General features: G+C 38.4%; 1 protein-coding gene across 2 annotated transcripts in view; it reads right to left on the bottom strand.

The window, feature by feature from the left end:
• The window catches only part of LOC145984212 (uncharacterized), a 47,590-nt gene extending 28,388 nt beyond the window's left edge, over positions 1-19,202 (bottom strand). The window contains exons 1-4 of one of the 2 annotated variants that reach the window (XM_083117761.1): positions 19,145-19,202; positions 17,261-17,319; positions 10,392-10,469; positions 4,999-5,132 (exon numbers count right to left, since the gene is read on the bottom strand). In XM_083117761.1, the coding sequence (XP_082973887.1) occupies positions 4,999-5,132; positions 10,392-10,469; positions 17,261-17,307 (259 nt within the window). In that variant the 5' untranslated portion in view covers positions 17,308-17,319; positions 19,145-19,202. Of the gene's footprint in view, positions 1-4,998; positions 5,133-10,391; positions 10,470-17,260; positions 17,320-19,061 lie in introns of both variants that reach the window. The other variant, XM_083117750.1, reaches the window with a different exon arrangement.
• Between the last annotated feature and the right edge of the window lie 1,096 nt (positions 19,203-20,298).

The raw sequence follows: 20,298 nt of genomic DNA, 5'->3' as shown, positions 1-20,298 counted from the left end.
AACTTTTTTCTTGTAGACCAAGAATTTTTTATAGAAAAACATTTCCATACTAAAATATAATTTCAATATACAGCATAAAGTACTGAATGTAAGTATTACAATTTCATAGAAGCCACTTAAATACCAATGTAAATAGTTTGCGAACTTCAAAACTGAACATCTTGAAACTTGAACTGTCATCTGGAATTAAGTAGGAGAGGTGGTCTTATTTTTTTTACAATTCGCCTGGTTGGGTACAGTAACATTTCAGTCTTCAAAGGCCAATTCCAGTGGTTGGTATCACCGGTCCTCACCATTACAGATATCTCATATTCATCACCAACTTTTCTCATAACTTCACCGGGATATTGTTTACCATCATATCTTACTATGACCCAGTAGCAGCTTCTGTCTATTCGCACATTCACACCCAAATAAATCTGTAATGCAATTAATTTTTATTATACTTATTCACTTAATACTATCTCCTTCAAAACATCAAACTTCGCATGCCCACTCGGCGACCAGATCTTCGTTTTACGAGTGACAGAGTGAGTGCAGACTGAGGTACATTCGTTTCGCACAAGTGGCAGTGCGCTCAGATGCAGTACGCAAGGAAAGAGAAGGATTGGCACCTGTAGCTTGCAGTATTATGGGCTTGACGAGCACCACCAGGGCTGTGTTCACGCAGTGTTGCAATCCCATTCCATTCGAGCTCGTGTGGCATAGTGGAGACAGTACACACATTATCTTAAATAGTTTTTTTTTCTTTTTGTGGAAAACTGATATTTCTATGGTATCTTCGCCCACACTGTTGTTCCGAGCAAGAAAGAAGTGGAGGAAGGAGGGGGGCACTGAGAGCGAAACGCGTGTTTTAAACTGTCTTGCATTCCCTTCGCTTAGTGCAGCAGCTTGGTCAAAATAAACTGTCCTTATGGCGCTGTAGTCGATCAACGTGGGCGGGATGATCGTTGCAGTCAGCTAGTTTCATTGAGTCCCGTGCGTTGCGAAAATTGTTACACTGTCAAAAGCTCGTACCTGTTTCAGTGCAAAGTGTTTGATTCCATGATGAAAGGGAAAACTCTACACAGCGAAAGCATATACGTAATATGTAACGTTGTTGAATATTTGTTGGGAAGTTAACTACAAAGCACGCAGCGACTGCAGTAATAATACGGATACTGCGGATTGGGAAAAACATCTGAAATACGAAGCAGGGAAGTGTGGACTGAGCGAGTATTGTTATTTTCTTTCATATTTATTATTCTCTTGATTTTGTTATTTTGGTCAGTCGGTCATTAGAAATAAACAACTGGTAGATAGATTACAACTGATTTTCTGCACGTTGTCTTTGGATCGACTACCTTGTTTGCAGTAGCGGCTTCAGATAAACTTTTCACCCGGCCAAGGTGTTGCCACCTCTTTTCCACCATGGTGCTTCTACTTTCCACCTTGCTCCAATGTAAATCATGGTCATGGTATATATTATGTTATATGTGATGACAAAAAATAATAGCCTTACTTTAAAAATACTTTGAGTGTTACTGTTAAAGAACATGTTTATTGTATGTGTTTATTTAATACCTATATAATGACATCAAAGTAACAGTTATATCTTAGCTTAAATTCCTACATGATTTTGCAATATGCTTATAAGTTATTCAGCAGTAACTTCAATTAATTCTTCATAACAATAAATCCAAATCTTTTTAAAAACAAATAGCCACACCTGGTGGAGGCACATAGTGGTTAGGATCCCACTTTAAACTGTAGGTCATGTCTGCTTTTCTATGCATAAGGTGGATCTAAAAAATAAACTCAAACAAATATATAGCCAAGGCTGAAGTGCACACCCATAGAGCCAGACCACCAGCCGCCACTGCTATGACCCACACACACACACTATAGTCTTCAATTGCATTCACATGAATTTGTAATTTAGAAGTTAGAGCATTCTCAAGGGTATATAAACCTCAGACAGCTTATATGTTACATACTGATTTGATGCCTGCAATTGGTTGAGCATCATCCCAACCTCTCATAAAATTGTTTCTTCATTCATCAAAAGAACTTTAGTTTTGGGCATGAGATTTCTAATTAGTTCTGAAAAATCTGAAGCAGGCTGCACAATTGGTACAGATTTACTCTTACGAGGGTCACTATTTATATTTTGAGCATAACAATGAAAAAACAGGAATTTGGCATTGAAAACTGCTTTATTGTTTTTCGAAGTATTCTCCTTTATGGTCAATACACTTTTGCATTCGTTCGAACCATTTGTCAAAGCAGTTTTTCCAATCTTCTTGAGACACCTCCATAATATGGTTTTTGAATGCATCAATGGCATCTTCCGCCGACGAAAATCGTTGTCCACGCAATTTATTCTTGACATTCGGGAACAAGAAGAAGTCATTGGGTGCCAAATCAGGACTGTACGGCGGATGACCCATCAATTCGATTTTTTGACTGTTCATAAAGTCGGTTGTTAGACGAGATGTGTGACAGCTGGCATTGTCTTGATGAAGAATGATCCGACGGCGTTTGTTTGTTTTCCGTATTTGACAGAAGACCTCTGGCAAACAAATTGTTGTGTACCATTCAGAGTTGACCGTTCTACGTTCCTCTAAAGGCACAGTTGCCACATGACCAGTTTTCCCGAAAAAACAGGCGACCATTTGTTTCGATGTGCTTCGAGCGCGAACAACTTTTGTTGGATTGGGTTCATCTTGAAACACCCATACATTCGACTGCTGTTTACGTTCCGGCTCATATGCATATATCCATGATTCGTCACCTGTTACAATCTTATATACGTTGTTTGAGCATTTGTTTGCACCAATTGACGCAAGCGTCTTTTTGAGTTTTTGTCAAATTGTGTGGGATCCAACGAGAACATACCTTTCTCACAGCTAAATGATAATGTAATATTTTATATATGCTGGTGGAACTAATGCCTATGGTTGCCTCAATCTCACAGTATGTCACATGACGATCTTGCAGTATTAGGTTTTGCAAAGCATCAATGTTTTCTTGAACAACAACTGATTTTGGACGACCTTCGCGAATCTCGTCGGTGAGCGAATGGCGGCCACGGTTAAATTCGTTATACCAGCATTTCACAGTGGCAAAGGATGGGGCTTCATCGCCAAATGTGGAAGTAAGTTGATCGATTCACTCTTGTCTTGATAATCCACGTCGAAAATCGTAAAAAATCATCACACGAAAATGTTCACGGGTTAATTCCATTTTATTGTTGTCGTGCAATCTCCAAGGCAACATAAACAACACAAATCAAGCTATTGACAAAACATTTGAAGTACGTTATGGTCAATAATGCCATACGATTCCGTGCAAACGTCAAATCGCGCCTAACTTCAATCAGTGTTGCCAAGGCTCAAAATATAAATAGTGGCCCTCGTACTCTATACATGAGTATGAACAAATGATCATATGTCTGTCAATTCCATCCACTACTCCCTTCCCATGTGAAGTTGCAAAATACTTACAGATGACGTTTATCTGTATTTACAACAAAGTTCTTGCAAAAACAAGGCCACATACCTATTTTTGAATACTGAAGATGGTCCATCTGACCATATAACTTCGTCAGTATTGGGGATGGTCTCTGATTTTGGATCAATTGCTTCATACAGAGTACCAACAAAGCAAGTAACAGTATTTTTTTCTTAAACCTTGTTTCTGAGCATGCAAGGTACTCTCTGCTCCAGAGTACAGGATACAGGCATTTAGTCCTACATTGTTATCTGCAATTCCATTATGCAAAATTAAATAACAGTAAAATATGTTTATAAGGTTACCTTTGTTATAGGATTAAAAAAGCAAAAACTTTTGTCCTTCGAGATACTTTTAAAGAGGTGTTGCCACCTTTTCACAGTTTATGGAGCCAGACATTACCTCCAGTGGAGTGACAACAGAAGGGAGAGAAATGTCCCATGCATCACATATTATATGTCTTGTGCATCACACAGGAAGAAAAATATTAAACATTTGTTTCTGTAAATATAATAATGTTGTTCATTGCATATTGTAGTACAAAGTCTATAGCAAACTGTGTCTAAATATGGTACCCTGGAACTTCTCCATATCACAGAAATAATCAAAAGAACTGGGCTTCTCACATGCTTTTCCTCGTAGAAATAACTAACTAATTTAGCCCATTTCGTATTTATTTTTTCACTCTTGGCAATTGTGCCATTAACACTTTACATAGTTTAACATTACAGTGCATGGGCTCCCTTCAGAATGTCATTACTTACAGAGGCAGCATGGTGCTCACCCACACATTTTTGTGAACATTTTATAAATTTTCAGTAGCAGCATTGTAATAAGTTATTGTATACTTCCTTATTGTATTATCAGCTAAACAACCATACCATTTACTTATATTTTTCTAACCATTGCAACAAATAAAAAATTTACTTCTTTTCTTCAGTTGTGCATACAATATTATATCCGATGCCATTACATGTACGGATAGCAAGCACTTGCCAACATACCTTTCATGACTATTTCATTAACATTAAATTGGTCTCCTCAATGGTGTAGTGGTTACAAGACTGCATTGTAATCAAGGGGTCCTGTGTTCAATACTTAGTGGAGGCACATAGTGGTTCAGATCCCACTTTAAGCTGTAGGTGTAGTCCCAGTTAGTCTTTCTGTGCATAAAGTGGACTTAAAACAAAGATTCAAATCCATTCATGTTCAACAACACTACTTTGTTTTACTTACTTCCCACTGTCTTTTTCACCTTGATAACCCTATTTTTTAACAAAAGTATAATTTGAAAAAAAAAAATAATTACATGAATACATGCAGTGGTGGGACAGTGCCACATGAATATAAATAAAATATGAACATTACTGAACCCAATGATGACTTCACACTGTGATATTTGTTGGAGTATGAGCACGAAAATTTCTGGAATACCAGCCGAGTTTACAAAACAGTGACAATAACATTACAATACTTCTGAGTGGCACTGTCTGCCTCTGTACCTACCTTGTGGGCCTTGTATATGGCTTGTAGATGCTGTGGTAATTGCTGAAACATCAAACGATGTATCTGCACCAACATTTGGGAGGTCAGGCGTTGAAGCCCTTATTCCAGGTTTCTGTGTATCTCTTGGTGTTTGACTATAGAGAGAAAAGTGAACCACGTACATAATTTGAATCAATTATTCCAAAAAAAGCTTTCCCTTGCTTGTGACATGTTTCCGAGAATGAATGCTGGAGTTTTGCGAGGTTATTGTGAAAGATACGTATCATGGTATACAGTGTGGTATTTGTAGAGGGGGATGGGGGGAATTCCCCCTCTGGATACTTGTCCCCTCTCCAATTGATAAATTTTAACCCTGGGGGGGGATGATATTTGGGGGAAACAAGAAATGATTAGCAATTTAGTTACCAATTGCAACATTTTCTGTCAGACAACTGACTCTTCATTTGGCGAATGCAGATATGACCTCAAGCCCTGCTCTATTTCTGGAACTGTCACACAAGTGGCCAGGGTTGAAGACCACCTCCCCTCTTCCCTTTTCTTTGTCCACGAAAATTGGCAGGAAAATGCCACCACAATGAATGTGGAAGTTACAATTGAGTTATCTTGTGACTCGAACGTCTGTATTTGTATGAGTGGAACATTAGTACACGAAGATAGCCTACATGGAGTCATTTTTTAAAGAGAAGTGTGATTTTGTTTAGAATAATGAGCTAGATTTGTGAAGCTAGAATTTTTGGGGGGAAAAGTGAGCATTACGATATCCAGACTCCGCAAAATCAGGAATCCCTTCAAAATGAACAAAATCTGATAAAGCTGGTGGCAGTGAAGACTGTGTTGATCAAAGGATCGGTTCTGAAAATTTGCAACTACATCTACTTAACAAGGCAGGAGTATTAAAGTGGAGAGTTTCTTTTGATTGTTGGTTGCCCATGAAAAATTTAACAAATGGAAAATTACACAGCCATGGCTTGATGTATCTAGTGATGAAGTTACACATACATTATCTTTCAACATCAGTGAAATAAAACACATGGGCGAGTTAGAATGTGGTGAATGTGTGGAAATATTTTTTGGTTTCAGCATGAATTGCCAAGTTGGTAGTTTTGTAATTTTGCAGCAAGCTAAATACATTTATAAAATTTCATGACTAAAAATACAGAAGAATTAATAATGAATTCATTATCGTGATCAGTTCCATAAGAACAACTGATAATGAAATTATGTACACAACGATGGGCGTTAGATATACAGTAGTGTAGTAATCGCTATTGTCTTGCATTCAAGGAGTCCCAGACTAATTAGGCATAACTTGGCGGGGGTACTTGCGCACCCAACAAATTTTCAGAATTAACAAGCTAATGGAACTTGTGTTAAGCTTGTGGGACCAGAGAAGCAAGTTATTGAGTAATTTTTATGATTTCGCAAATGTAACCAAAGCAAAATAGTCTTGGGCTCTATTTTATGGGGTTTAAAACTCCCCATTCCTCCCCCCCCCAAAAAAAAAGTTATGCCTAAATTCAATTCAGATCCCCAAAAGTTAGTTCCTAAGCTAGATTCTGGGGGTGGGTGTCAAAATACCACCTTGAAAACTGTAAGATCAGTCCCAATTTAGCTGTTCTGATCATAAAGTGGACTTGGCCTTTTCTTTCTGTAAAGATACAAATTTAAATTGGTAATTTTTCAGAAATTATTAAAAATGGGTTTTATTCAAAACTCTATGTTTTTAAGGTTGAGTGACATAAAACGAAGTGTGAAGTGACCCCATTTACAATTAAAAATTATTACTATATCCTATAAGCATTCTCTCATGCCGTCTCTACAGTCAGTAAAATCTACCCCTGGAAATTTTTTAAATACCACACTGATGGTATACATTGAAAGGTGATTTATTAGGTTCAGCAACTCGAACAGCTTCTGAGCATGCAATGCACAGTCTGCAGGCAGTGTCACGAGATGGGAATTGAAATAAAGCAGAACAACTGTATTCTGTATTGTGCAATATCATGGAGGTACTTACAGTGTGAATTTGAACGTACAAGAGAAAGATGTTTGTGACCCTTGGGTGAGGGAACACAAATCTGTGATTCTGGCGCAAAGGCAATTTAGATGGCAGTATAAAAGGATTCACTGCTCAAGAACATTCTCGATTGATTTGGTTTATTTTACTTCACATTTCTGCCAGTTTTTGACCAAGCTGGGATTCAAACCCAGGACTTCCGGCTTTGTGGTGCGGTCTGGTGACCACCCTGCCACGGAGGCCGGCAATCTCCATTGATAGTTCGCAGTTACGGGAGATGGGTAGTGTGGAGGAAATAAAATCAGGTAAACCAAAATCAGATGAAACAGTGAGTTTCAATAACATCCGTGTCGTGTTGTCAGTGGTGAGTATACAGAAAGCACCTAGCATATAAATGCTGTGTCCAGAATGTTTTTCAGTTAACGAAGCATTCTAGCGTTACGTGTGCAACATTTTACACACAAAATTTAAGGTTCTAGACAGGATACTGAATTAAAATATTCACAATGAACTGATTTCATAGAATTTTGAAGTACATTGTGGTGTCCGCTAACAAGTGGAAAAAAACTTGAGTATGATGGCATAGGCTGAATGCATGAAAAGCATTAATGAAAGCACGTTACGGGAGTGAAGCTTTAAAAATGTAGCAAATTTTGACTTCATTTGTCTGTGAAGCATATAGGCTGCAGATGCCAGTGGTGAAATGCAAAAATTGCATGCATTCACAAACATTAAAACCTTAATGCAATTGAAACAATAATAATTTCCATATTAATTCATTTTGTTATTTACGTGGAGTACGGCCATTTTTGTGGAATACCCATAATGCAGAATTTGTTTTGGTGTGTTTTAGTTAATTCAGAATTTGCTTTAGTTCCTAAATCATATGTTTGCTTACTGTGGGAACTGTTTGAATCACTGGACATAACAAAACAACTTTCAACAACTTACCATGTAAACCTCATCAAATCATTATTAGAAATCCTGTACTTATGTAACACAACATTTAGCTATGTCAACAAATATTCAAATAATTCATAATTGGGATAGAGACACGCGGTAGTATATAAATATGGAGAAAACTAGTTCTCACAAAATCAAGGAAACGTACGCCATAATGCACTTCCCGCACGAGCTAAACATCGAGAGCGGGCAAGTGCACCATACTTGGATTCCCCTACTACAACAGTTATCGCCCGGAAATAGCAGACGACACAAACCCAGACGCATGCCAAGCAACAGTACAGCAAGTTCCAACAAGGATGGTGGTAGTGGCCACGAAAATTAATCGAAAAAGAAGAAAAAACAGCTTTGCGGACAAAAGTGAGTACTAGTTTTCTCCGTATTTATTCAAATAAGATGAAATGTGCAAATTTAGAACAGATTAGATGTTTTATTGCATTTATGGACTTTCACTCACTCCTGTTACATTGTAATGTCCTGAGAAAATTGATACTGTTGCAGAGAAACATGGTAAACTTCCTATAACACACAACCTTAAAAAACAACTTTGCAGCACTTACTGATTCTTCATGTTTTAACATAACATGGCTTGTCTGATAAAAAGGTATATAAGTATAGAAAATGTAGGGTGTGCTTTGATGATTCCTGACAATTTTCTCCCAACTGCACATACTCTTTCTGAAACGTGAACTTGAGCATATGCTATTCTTATATGTATTGACAAAATGAGTTTAGACCAAAGAACCTGGAAAAATTGCCTTGGAAAGGGAAACAAAATGAAAAAAATTGATACTTGAAATGTGTTAGCAAGATCTGATATAACTTGGCCCAAATGTAATAGGTAAGGTAAAGGTACCCCTGAGTGTGTGCACACATGCCATGGAGGCAGAAGAGGTGATGTGGAGGTGTAGAGCTCCACATATTCTTCATCTCTGTCATAGTTGGGATGATGTGATCAGCATCATGCCTGGCTGCCCTTAGCCCCCCAGGTACCCATTTACAAGGCAGAGTGGGCCTCAGAATCTCACAGAAACAGCAAAATGACTGGAAAATTTCCGGGTCCAGATCACCTGCCCCAGTTGAACCTGGGTCTTCCACGTGGTACCAACTGAGCTACCGCAACTTTGGGTCAAATGTAATACTGAAACTAAATATTGGTGGCCTCATGCTGTTTCTAGCCCCAGACCTGCACACATATAAATCCAGGCCATTTCACAAGGCACCATAGCTTGCAACCAATTGTTTGCAATTCCTGTTTTAGCCCATCAAAACACTTCATATTTAGAAATAAGCAAAAATTACATCTACTGCTGACATGCGTGACCATGCTTGATCCTTAAATTTAACTTTACATGTATGGAAAATTTATTGAGAAACAAGTTGCAGTGGTTATCTTATGTTTCAATAAATATTATAAAAATATTATCATGTGTGTGTGTGTGTGTGTGTGTGTGTAATATTTCAAACAACCTTCTATATCCAGATTATCATAGCAACATTAAAGTTTCTACCACGAATCTAAAACACAAAATATGGAGAAGACAAGAACATACCACACCAAAGGCTGCCTGCGGAAGACTAATATCAACTGAATTACCATTCTTTTTTGTCTGAATCAATTAAGTAAAAGTCACATTCAAATGTATAACTATTTATACATTAGGGCTACATAGAGCAGAGAGTCAACAACTGATAGTACATAAAACTTTTCTTTAACTCGGGAACTTAAAAATATGCTACATGTTGGCAAAGGAACTTTTAGCATATAAATTTTATTGGACATTTGCCACCATTTAGAGCACCCTGTCTCTTGTTTTTAGATTAAATGAGGAAAGGAGTAGGGAAGGGAGTCTAGTGGTTAGTGCACTGGAACGTAATAAGTTATGCGTCAGTTGTTGGTTTCATCCCTGTCATTATGTTAACATAGATTACATGAAAATAAGAGATTATTCTGATTACGAGAAAAAAAAATATTAGGCAATCAATAACACTGATTGAAGATTATGTACTAATGAAGAACCATCACCGACATCCAAAAAACACAAAAGACTTTCTTCAGAAATATTTAGGACAACAAAGATTAAAACAAGTTATTCAATAGCATGACTAAATATTTCATGGTCTGAAAGAATGGATATGGCTCTTTCTTCTTTCTATAGTAAGCAGTATAATGTTCCATGTGTTGAAATGTATCTGTAAACCTTGCCACTCATATCTCCATAGTTAACAATACTTTTCAGTAATAATGAACAATTGACTATTTTACCGATCCGATACATCTATAAGTATCTGATAATTTAGTGCAAAATTCTGTCATTTTGTTAAAATTTTTGTAATCTCCATGCACTACTTATGAAAAAAGTAAATGTCTAAATATGCATTTATTAAGATTCAAATAAAATTTTCCACATACTTAATTCTACTCTGATTTGCTGCATCTCTGTATCTTGACTGAACCACCTTAACTTTCGTCTTCCTTGAGCCAAGAGAGCTGAAATACAAATTTATAAATTTAGTGAATGGGGTCACAAAGTGCTACCAAACTAAACAAAAGGTCTGCTTTTACGGTGTACAGAAACATGTTGATGAATGGTCACTCACAAACATCCATACCCATGCCGGGATTCGAACCCAGGACCCCTGGCATTGTAGTGCAATGTGCTAACCACTCTGCCACAGGGGAGGCTCCATATGTTTTGTAGTTAGGATTTTGTTTATCAAATGTCAATGCTTTTGCAGTTAATGGCAAAGGAAATTTAGTGAAAAACAAGTAGCATGTGATTACATTATGTTTCAGATCACTGGTGCTAACAGGTGGCAGTACCTAGTCTGGCCATAAATACTGTTACACACTATTTTGTGAATAAATTGAATATGGTTTCAGATGGTTTTAAATATTCTTTTAGTATGTTACACTTATACACCGTGTATCAAAAAGAATCATCCGATTTAAAAGTTCTATATTTAGGAAACCAATGGACATAAAACCTTGCAGTAAGTTGTAAAATACATGTTGGAATATAAAGTTTCACTTACAATACGTTTTACGTTGTTGCAGGTAGGTACGTTCCGAAAGTCTTAACGAAACGAATTTAACGAGAGTAACTTGGCTCGTCAACCTGGTGAAACGAGTTATTTTACAGACTTATGGAACGCTCTAGACGAAAGGGCAGGCGCAGCGTCCTCGTGGCGTCGAGCGGAAGGCATGTCCTTATGGCAGAAATAAACTCTACTGCTGACACTGTTACTAATCTTAATCACATTGTAAGAACAGTTGAGGCACACTCGTTTACGCATGTTGCTTCATATGCAGTTTAAAGCCATCATGCACGCGCGTTGCCTGCACGCAGCAGACTATTCTCACCGAACAAACCAGTCTTCTGGCCCGTGCGTTTGGTGATTCTCGTTCTTGCACGAGAAGCACGGAAAGCGACTTTTGGGACAGCATAACGAAATGCACGAGAGCACTTATGGGACGGCCATTTACCATAACTCGTTTAACGCGTTCAACTCGTGCGACTTTCGGAACGGGCGCCTGGTGCTCCTTACTCTTTAGTCCACTTCAAGATGGCATCCCAACAACCGAAAGCTTTCTGCGTTCTCCACTTCAACAAATGTGGTCCGTTACAGTTGTGTAGCGTGAAGTTCGTCGTAAATACGGTGCTGCACCACCTACTGCTCACAGTATTCGACGTTGTACGCAGAATGCTGCTGGTTGCTGGGTTGCCATCCTGACGCGGACTAAAGAGTGAGCTGAACCAGTGGCACCTACCTGCAACAAAGTAAACCTTATTGCAAGCAAAACTTTATATTCCAGCATGTATTCTACAACTTACTGCAAGGTTCTATGTCCATTGGTTTCCTAAATATAGCATTTTTAAATCGGATGATTCTTTTTGATACACCCTGTATATTACACAAAAATAGCACCAATCAGTTTTCAAAATGTACACTTTTCGCACTCACACAAACTCAAAGTCTCCCTGGCCAGGCATCTATTGCAGCAAGGATAATCTTGATGGGAAAGTCCGCCCCTGCTGCTATCAAGGAGGCTTTTAACTTTCAATTATAGGGTGCCTCTTCTTGCAGACAGTCCCCTTTAGCTCTGGGCACACTTTGTAGTCCAAGGTACTGAGATCATGGCTATCAGATGGCCAATCAAAAGTGGAGATGAAATCTAGTACACTGGCCTCCAGTCACCATTGCGTTATCCTTGCCTTATGAGCTGGGCCAGATTATTTCTTGAACATCCATTATTCATTGAGAAACATTGTTTGGTTCAACAGTGTTACGAGAGGGTCCAGGACACTTTCCACGTACACTTTCGCATAGCTTTTAAGCCCTTTTCTCAAAAATGAGGCCTGGTGGAACTCTCATAGTTCACCACCCACCAAACCATGACCGAGGAGGGCTGGTGGCATCTCTGATTTTTGGGAACTCCCTCACAAACTTCTTGAGAGTTTGAAGCATATACCCTTTTATTTTGGCGGTTAAAACTTTATTCAGTGGTGATCAATCTTTTTTCAGTGAAGAGAATCCTGCAATGCTCATTGGCAACGTACCGCTACAGGAGCCGTCTCGATTACAGTTCCCTCTGCTTCTTCACTTGTTTCCTGACGACACAGTAGCTAAGTAGCTAATGAGCTTTTGGAAGTCATGAGGGACATTCATAAATAGAGAGCTCTTGACTCCTGATTTCGTAGTGCCTTGCAAATGCACTGGAAGGAAATAATTTGTATTTTTGTTATTTAGCGTTGTTCTTTCATCACCTAATCTTTGCTATGACGATGAACGTTGATTAAATTAAACGGGTGAAGAGTGGTTACAAGAAACACTGATGCACAGGCCAGGCTTCGAGCCTGGATCTTTCAGTAACGAGATCTTGCGATTGTGAAATTAGGGAAATCAAGAAATAAACATTATTTCAAAAAACACGAATCAAATGCAAATATTGTGTTTAAAAAATCCATTTGAAAAATACAACAGCGGAAAAGTGCAGTTTGCTTTTCCGATACAACCGTATCCGATTAGTTAGAGCTTTCCTCCAGTTTCTTTTGTTTGGCCAACCTCCCTGGGGAAGTGGTTATCACAGCGCACTACGACACCAGGGGTCCTGGTTTCAAACCCCGACCTGGGTATGCGTGTTCTTTGTGAGTATCCCTTCATCAATGTCATCATACCATCGCCCATCCTCTACCCCGAGATTAACCAAATGTGGCAAAAAGGCTACGCCAAACAACAAAAATCAAATCGTTGATTGATTGCTTGATATGCTTTATTCTATTTCACTTGTCTGCCACTTTTGGGTAATCGCGAAGATGATACGATAAAATTGATGAAGGGACACACACAAAGAACACCAATGCCCGGGCCGGGATTCGAACCCGTATGTCTATCTTCGTAGTCAAATCAAATCGTCTTTGTTGTCATCTGTAATAGGTTCGGTTCCTAATGGGGACCCCAAAGTGTGTGAGAGCTACTTAAGAATACGTATTGGATCCGGTTTCAGAAAAATGCGCAATGGGATTCGATGCGTTGTCTACGCGATACCCCCCTCTCTCCTCGCACTTTTTTCTTGATTTTTTAAAAAAAGGCCCTTGGTTGGCATTAGGTCTCAAGGGACCCTTGTTTTCCTAGCTGCATAGACACCGAAGCGGTAGCAACCACTCCCCTCCCCTTCTCCTCGTTTCCTGCCAAGAAACAAGTGTCCCTCGGAGATATCACTGGACAAGAGAGGCGAGAGATGCCACAGTTTACAAGTATCATAAAAAAAAGGTTGCCAACTATTAGACTTTTTGCAAAACTACAGAATTTATGGAATCACCGTCCGGATAGTGTATAAACTTGCATAATACAATTCTGCGCAATGCATCTAGCAATCCAGTAAAATAAACGTATGTTATTCGAAAATTTTGTTGCGCCAATACTTGAATTGGATTTTAAAAATATTCATATTTCTCTCGTGTTTCAGTGGGATAGAAGAACTGAAATCAGACAAATATTGGCAACGATGTCTCGTGACCCTTGGTGAAAATAGGGTTAGGGGTTATTTAAAATAGTTGCTTCCGTTCCGAGCTGTGAGTGTAGACGTGAGTGCTATTGCGATTCGTGAAGGTTTTCATAGTGCGTTTTTAAGCAAAGAAAAGTTCGTTGTGTCGTTGTGCGTGTGTAGTGTGTGTGCCTGCGTGTGCGTTTGTGTGTAACAAATCAAATGTCCGAAGAAAATCAAGATCTTGTGGCCAACATTCTTCAGAGACCATTTGCTTGCAGGGCATTTGAAGAAAAGGCGGCACTGATCAAGAAAGGTCGACCAACTCCACCTCTTCAAATATCGCAACAGAAGAAGAATTACACGCACCATTTCTTACCGTCTAATTACCATAAGACTTACTGGTTGACAGGTAGTACAACAAATAAGAAACTGTATTGCTGGAATTGCCTACTTTTCAGCACGGACAGAAATTCGTCTTGGACAAAATTAGGTTTCTGTAATTTAGGGGGTTTACCAAGGCTGTAAAAGTTCACGAAACATCCCTAACACATATTAAAGCGTCTCTTGCCTTATCTACGTTTGGCAATGTGAGAATCGAGACTCAACTTAGTGAGCAGGTTAGAAAGGAGAGGTTGCTGCATAATGAAACCGTAAAAACAAACAGGGAACTTTTGAAACGCCTGATAAACGCAGCTTGCTTTTTAGGCCAACAAGAACTCGCATTTCGTGGTGACGATGAAACAGAAAATCCAGTGAATCGGGGCAACTACGTAGAACTTCTTAATTACACCGCCCAATATGACACTTTACTAAAAAATCATCTTCAAAGTGCAACAGTTTTCAAGGGTGTTTCGAACAGAATCCAAAATGACTTGATTGAATCTATTGGATGTGCTCTTTACAGCAAAATTCAGAATGAAATTACATCATCGAAATTTGTTGCAATCATGGCTGATGAGACAACCGATGTCACGAATAATCTCAGTTGTCAAAGGTATATCGGTACATTAAAGATGGCCACGTGGTTGAGAGATTTGTTGGTTTTTGTGACGTTAGTGCTAACAAAAGAGCCCAAGCTGTTGCTGAAGTCATTGTCGCAAATGTAATAAATATGGGCTGTTGCGACAAAGTTATAGCACAAACTTACGATGGAGCTCCTGTAATGGCTTCGAGCCTGAATGGAGTACAAGCAATCGTCAAGGAATCCTTTCCTGGAGCGGTTTTTGTTCATTGCTACGCACACGTTTTAAATCTAGTACTGTCACAAAGTGCGTCAAATATTTCAGAATGTCGTATTTTTTTTTGCCACCTTAGGTGGATTGGCAGCATTTTTTTCTCGGTCGCCAAAACGTGCAAAATATTTAGAAGTTCCTGAAACGGCGTCTCCCAAGCGTCTGTCCAACCAAGTGGAACTATTCATCGCGTCTGGTAAACACTGTGCACGAAAAGAAAGAAAGCCTACGCGAAGTGTTTTGTGTCATGATCGACCACAACAATGAACTTGAAAGAGATTTTTTGGAATCTGTAGAGGGTCACTTAGCAAACATGGAAAATTTTAAATTTTGTTTCCTTCTTGCTGTTTTCCACCGAATATTCATGCACACAGATGTTCTCTTTTCCTATCTTCGGAAGCAAGCTTTGGATATTGTGTACTGCAGACATAAGGTGTCGGAAACTTTAATGGCGATTCAGTCTCTAATAAATTATTTTGATGAAATTTATGATGAAATTGTCACTGATGTGGGGCCACCACGTAGTTCCGATGCTTCGTTAGATCCGAAGTTAAATTTCAAGCATTTGTTCATTGAAATATTAGATAATATACAGCAACAGATTCAGACCAGATTTCAGGACTACGATAGCATTTCATTTTTGAGTCTTTTGGACGCATCCAAATTTCAGACACATAAACATCAATTTCCTTCGGAACACTTCAAGAACCTAATTGCAAGTTACGGTCGTTTCTTTGATGAAGTTCTGTTGAAGAATGAGTTGGTCGTAGCCTATTCTGCTGAATTTGCAGACAAATCTCCTCACCAGCTGCTACTTTATCTGAGCGCAACGCCTGTTGGCAATGCCACAGCTTCTCATACTAGCCTCCTTGATCTCTACGATACCGGTAACGACAGCCACTGTGGAACGATCGTTTTCAGCAATGAAAAGGATTAAGAACTACGCCAGAAACAGATGCGGACAAATTCGTCTTTCTAATCTTGCGCTTACACCAATTGAATCAAGACTGCTGAGTGAACTAAAGGAACAAGATACATTTTTTGAGTCTGTAATTGACCACTTCGCTACAGCAGAGCGTCGAATGGACTTCACGTACAAATAGGTAAGTCTTTGGATTTGTCTTGCATTCTATGTTGTACAGTCACAGACACTTCTGGGCTGTAAGAACCCCATTAACTCTCAATGTAATCGTTACATTCCAGAAATGTCCGTGACTGTATGTTTTGAATGGATTTGATGTTGTTATATCTATTTTATTTTTCGTTGTTTATTTGAGACGAAGAACATAATTACGGGCGCATCCAGAGAGGACAACGAGGTGCGTTAGCACCCTCTCCCCAAAAATTGTCCAAAATTTTGTGATGGCAAACGTTTTAATATTGGTTCAGCGATATTGCTCAAACATTAAAATTGTAGTTGTTCATCTGCCTGAATAAAATATACATTTTCAAATTTGTAAATATTAAAAAATATCTTAATGTTGTTTTCCCCCGCCGGAGAAAGTTTGTTTCCCTGGAAAAATCTCTGGATACGTCCATGAACATACTAGAAAGTACAGATCGATGTAGTCTCACAATATAATTTGATTTGTCGCTTGTATTATCGTCTTCGTGCTATACACATATCGACTAACCAAATTCTTTGACTACAATGTGAGATTTTCAGGATACCTAAGCATATACCTAAAGTTTGTGTATTCTCATATCTCGCTTTATCCATAATTTTGATGATGAGGTTGTGACGATTATGATCAATCTTCAATACTACATATTGTTGCAAGTCAAGCTCTTTATATTTAGCTATACTTGTCCTAAAGGGGGGGGGGGGGGGGTATGACACCACCAACCCTCCTTTGGCACTCCACTGATTGCTACCCCAAGTGTCGATGTCACCGCACGTCACTGGAAACAACAAATATATTTTGGTACATACATATCAAAGCTGTAGCTAAGCAGTGTCAACCCACTAGATACCACACAGATCCCTCTTGGGAATAAACAATTGAAAGTTATTAATTCACGTCAACTTTTATTATAACACCTCTCAAAACTACATACCTTCCTTGCATACTCTGGTTTGCAGCTCTCGGGCGCTCCTTATTCATGGTTAATTATTTCTGGAAAAAAAGAGGAAACAACTGGAAATAATGTTTATCATGATTAACAATTTAAGCATGAGATAACTTTAGATTATGGTATAATATTATTTTAACTACAAATATAGATTATTGACCCATTGTACAACATCGAGAATTACATTGATTTTTTTATTATTCAACTTATTTTGATGTTTTACTTGATATAAAATTCATTCCAGCATAATAAAGGAGATATCTGACACTGACCAAATAAAAACCTGCCATTTTGGAGTGCTCTCGCAACTGTTTAAAAGTGAAAACTGTTTGTATGCAGACTCAAATTACAAAAGAAAATGTCTAAAACTGCTATCAGTCCCTAACCTAATGACGTAAATGATTGCTCCAATTGTGGAATGTTGTTTTGGGTGCTATATTACTTGCCCAAAAGGCTTTGGGTTGTTCTGCTTCACGGTAAGGTAACATAATAGCATAACAGACATTTTACTTCACAATGACACATTTCTACAAGCTAAACACAACTGAAAATATTCATAAACATAATCACCATAAACCATGCAAAAAATATTTCACTTTCTTGAGGGGGTACAGAGACTCAAGGGTATCATCAAATTCATCTTCATAAAGCTACTGTCCTTGCACAGAACAGCATATTTATTTATTGTGGGAAGCTGATTGTAGAATGGGATGCACAAGTATTGCTTAGCAAATTGTCCTGGCCATTTTTATGAATTTCTCTTGTATCCTACATGTTCTTAAGGAATAGATTTTTAAGTATGTATGACATTTTGTTTCAATTACTGAAGCTCTGATTTTCTTACAAAAATTCTTTAACGCAACATGAACATTTTATAGTGAGGAAGTGAGTATTTATTCAGCTACGGACATTAGAATATACTCAGAAATGTTATTCCCTATATAATACGCTAATTTAATTTTTGCATTACTTCACTTATCACCGATTCGTAAGTTAAATCATTCACACGGAACCATGAAAATTGTGATCAGTATTATTTTTATTAAACCTAATAGCCTCTCTCCTCTCGATGCAGATTATTTTGGGCCATCACTGAACTACCTTATGCAATTACTGGCACAGAAAAGCAATGAATGTGTGTCATGGGGTAATTTTTGGGGGGGACAAACTTTCTTTGATTAGCTACCAATTCTATATATCTTCACACAAAAATGGGGGATCATTTCGTTTGATTGACTTTTAGTAATGGTTATTAGTTTTTCTACCTACGTGGCTGATCGCGGCAATTGGGTTGAAATGAAACACAACTTCTTATGCCTTTTGAATCAGTTTGAAAGGGTGGGGAAGGGTGTGCTGTTCACATTAATGCAAGGTTAGTCAAGCAGACAAACTATTAAGAATAGGGTCATTCCATGTCAAATCAACAAAGTCCACAACCTGACCATCTCAGAATTTTCTGACACTCTACTATTTGGTAGTCTTCATGAAGATATGAAATCCTGAGAAATTGTAGCTTCCTGTGTGGCGTACTTATGGAGTTTTGGGGTCTTGAAAATACCAAAAAATTGTTGATTTTTAGTCCGCGCCCAAGACTTTCATGGATAATTGCTCTTACCCTAATTGACGTACAGAGGTGGTTGTAGTCCTGTTTGAAAGGACATGAAATAAGCTTTCCAATGGTGTATCACATCACTATATTTAGAATAAAATCTTTTCAAGGTTATATTTAGCGAGTATAACAACTAGTAAACAAATTACACAATATCTCTATATTTTAAATTCTTACCGAAATGTACTACAACGACGAAGAAGAAACAACTTCTACGTCCTTTTTAGGAACTGTAGAAACACTTAAAATTAAAATCTCACCACTGTGTACAACGAAACTTAAATGAAATAGTTGCCGCTCGCTTCATCAGTGTTGCCAATAGTGTGAAAAATAAATTACAGTTGCTTGAAAAAAGTCCTTTCCCAAGAGGCAATCGCGCAAAGTTATGCGCATTCAGTGTTTTCATTTCTTGGCCCTATAATCATAATTTAACGCCTTGCTTGTAGCGAATATGTCAAATGAACTCAACTGTTGGAACTGGGTTAGCTGGTGAAAACTTGTCTGTGCATGGGCGTCACCACTAGGAGGGCATGGATGGGCTCTAGCCCAGCATGAAATATTAATACTTAATTACCTTTTATCCACTAAATTGACCACATCAGAAATTTTAACATAATCCATGGCTCTACAGCCCTGGAAGGGCCTTGGCCTTGGTCTATATCCCGACTGCCAGTTTTCCTCCCACAATTCTACCTAGAGGAGTGGAAATCTTCAACCGGTAATGGGGTGACGTGGGGTCAGCAAGTCGAATCCTCAGCCGTTATAAGAGATTTCCGTGACCGGGTTACGCTACTTACTTGTAGCTCCCCAATTTCCTCACGATGGTGGGTTGCCACCGGTCCTATACACAGGCCGAGAACGCCGAGACTGAACCCAGGCGGACTCGAACCCATGCAGTCGGAGTTCAATGCACAGCGCCTTAGACAGCACGGCCACGAAGGAGGACTGTTGGAAATTTTAAGCTCTCTTCTTTTTTTCTTCAGAATATATAAGAAGGTATTGACTGATTGATTTAGTTAATTTACACTAAATAAAAATAAGAAATAAAAAATAGTTATTTATGTTGGGTTGCATTATTTTCCATTATTATCGTTACATATGAAATTTAGAAATGTTCTTAATGATTGCAAATTTAGCCACGTATTAATTAATATTAACAATTACAGCAGCTAAATTCATTTGTTTGGATGTTGTTTAAATCTACTTCTTATGCTAACAGACTAATCGGGGCTGGACCTACGGGTTAAAGTGGGACCCGAATCTCTATGTGCCTCCACCGGTTATCGAAACTGAACTCCTCGTTTGCAAGGGACGATATTACCACTACAAAATCGGGGAGGCCTGCATGTTAATTGCTTGATAAACTTTTTATACATTTTTCGTCATGAAACGCACGTAATCGGGAAACGATTCG

The sequence above is a fragment of the Lepisma saccharinum genome, chromosome 1 (genome assembly GCF_977018435.1).
Source record: "Lepisma saccharinum chromosome 1, izLepSacc3.1, whole genome shotgun sequence".
Lineage (NCBI taxonomy): Eukaryota > Metazoa > Arthropoda > Insecta > Zygentoma > Lepismatidae > Lepisma > Lepisma saccharinum.
This window is presented reverse-complemented; position numbering and strand designations above follow the sequence as displayed.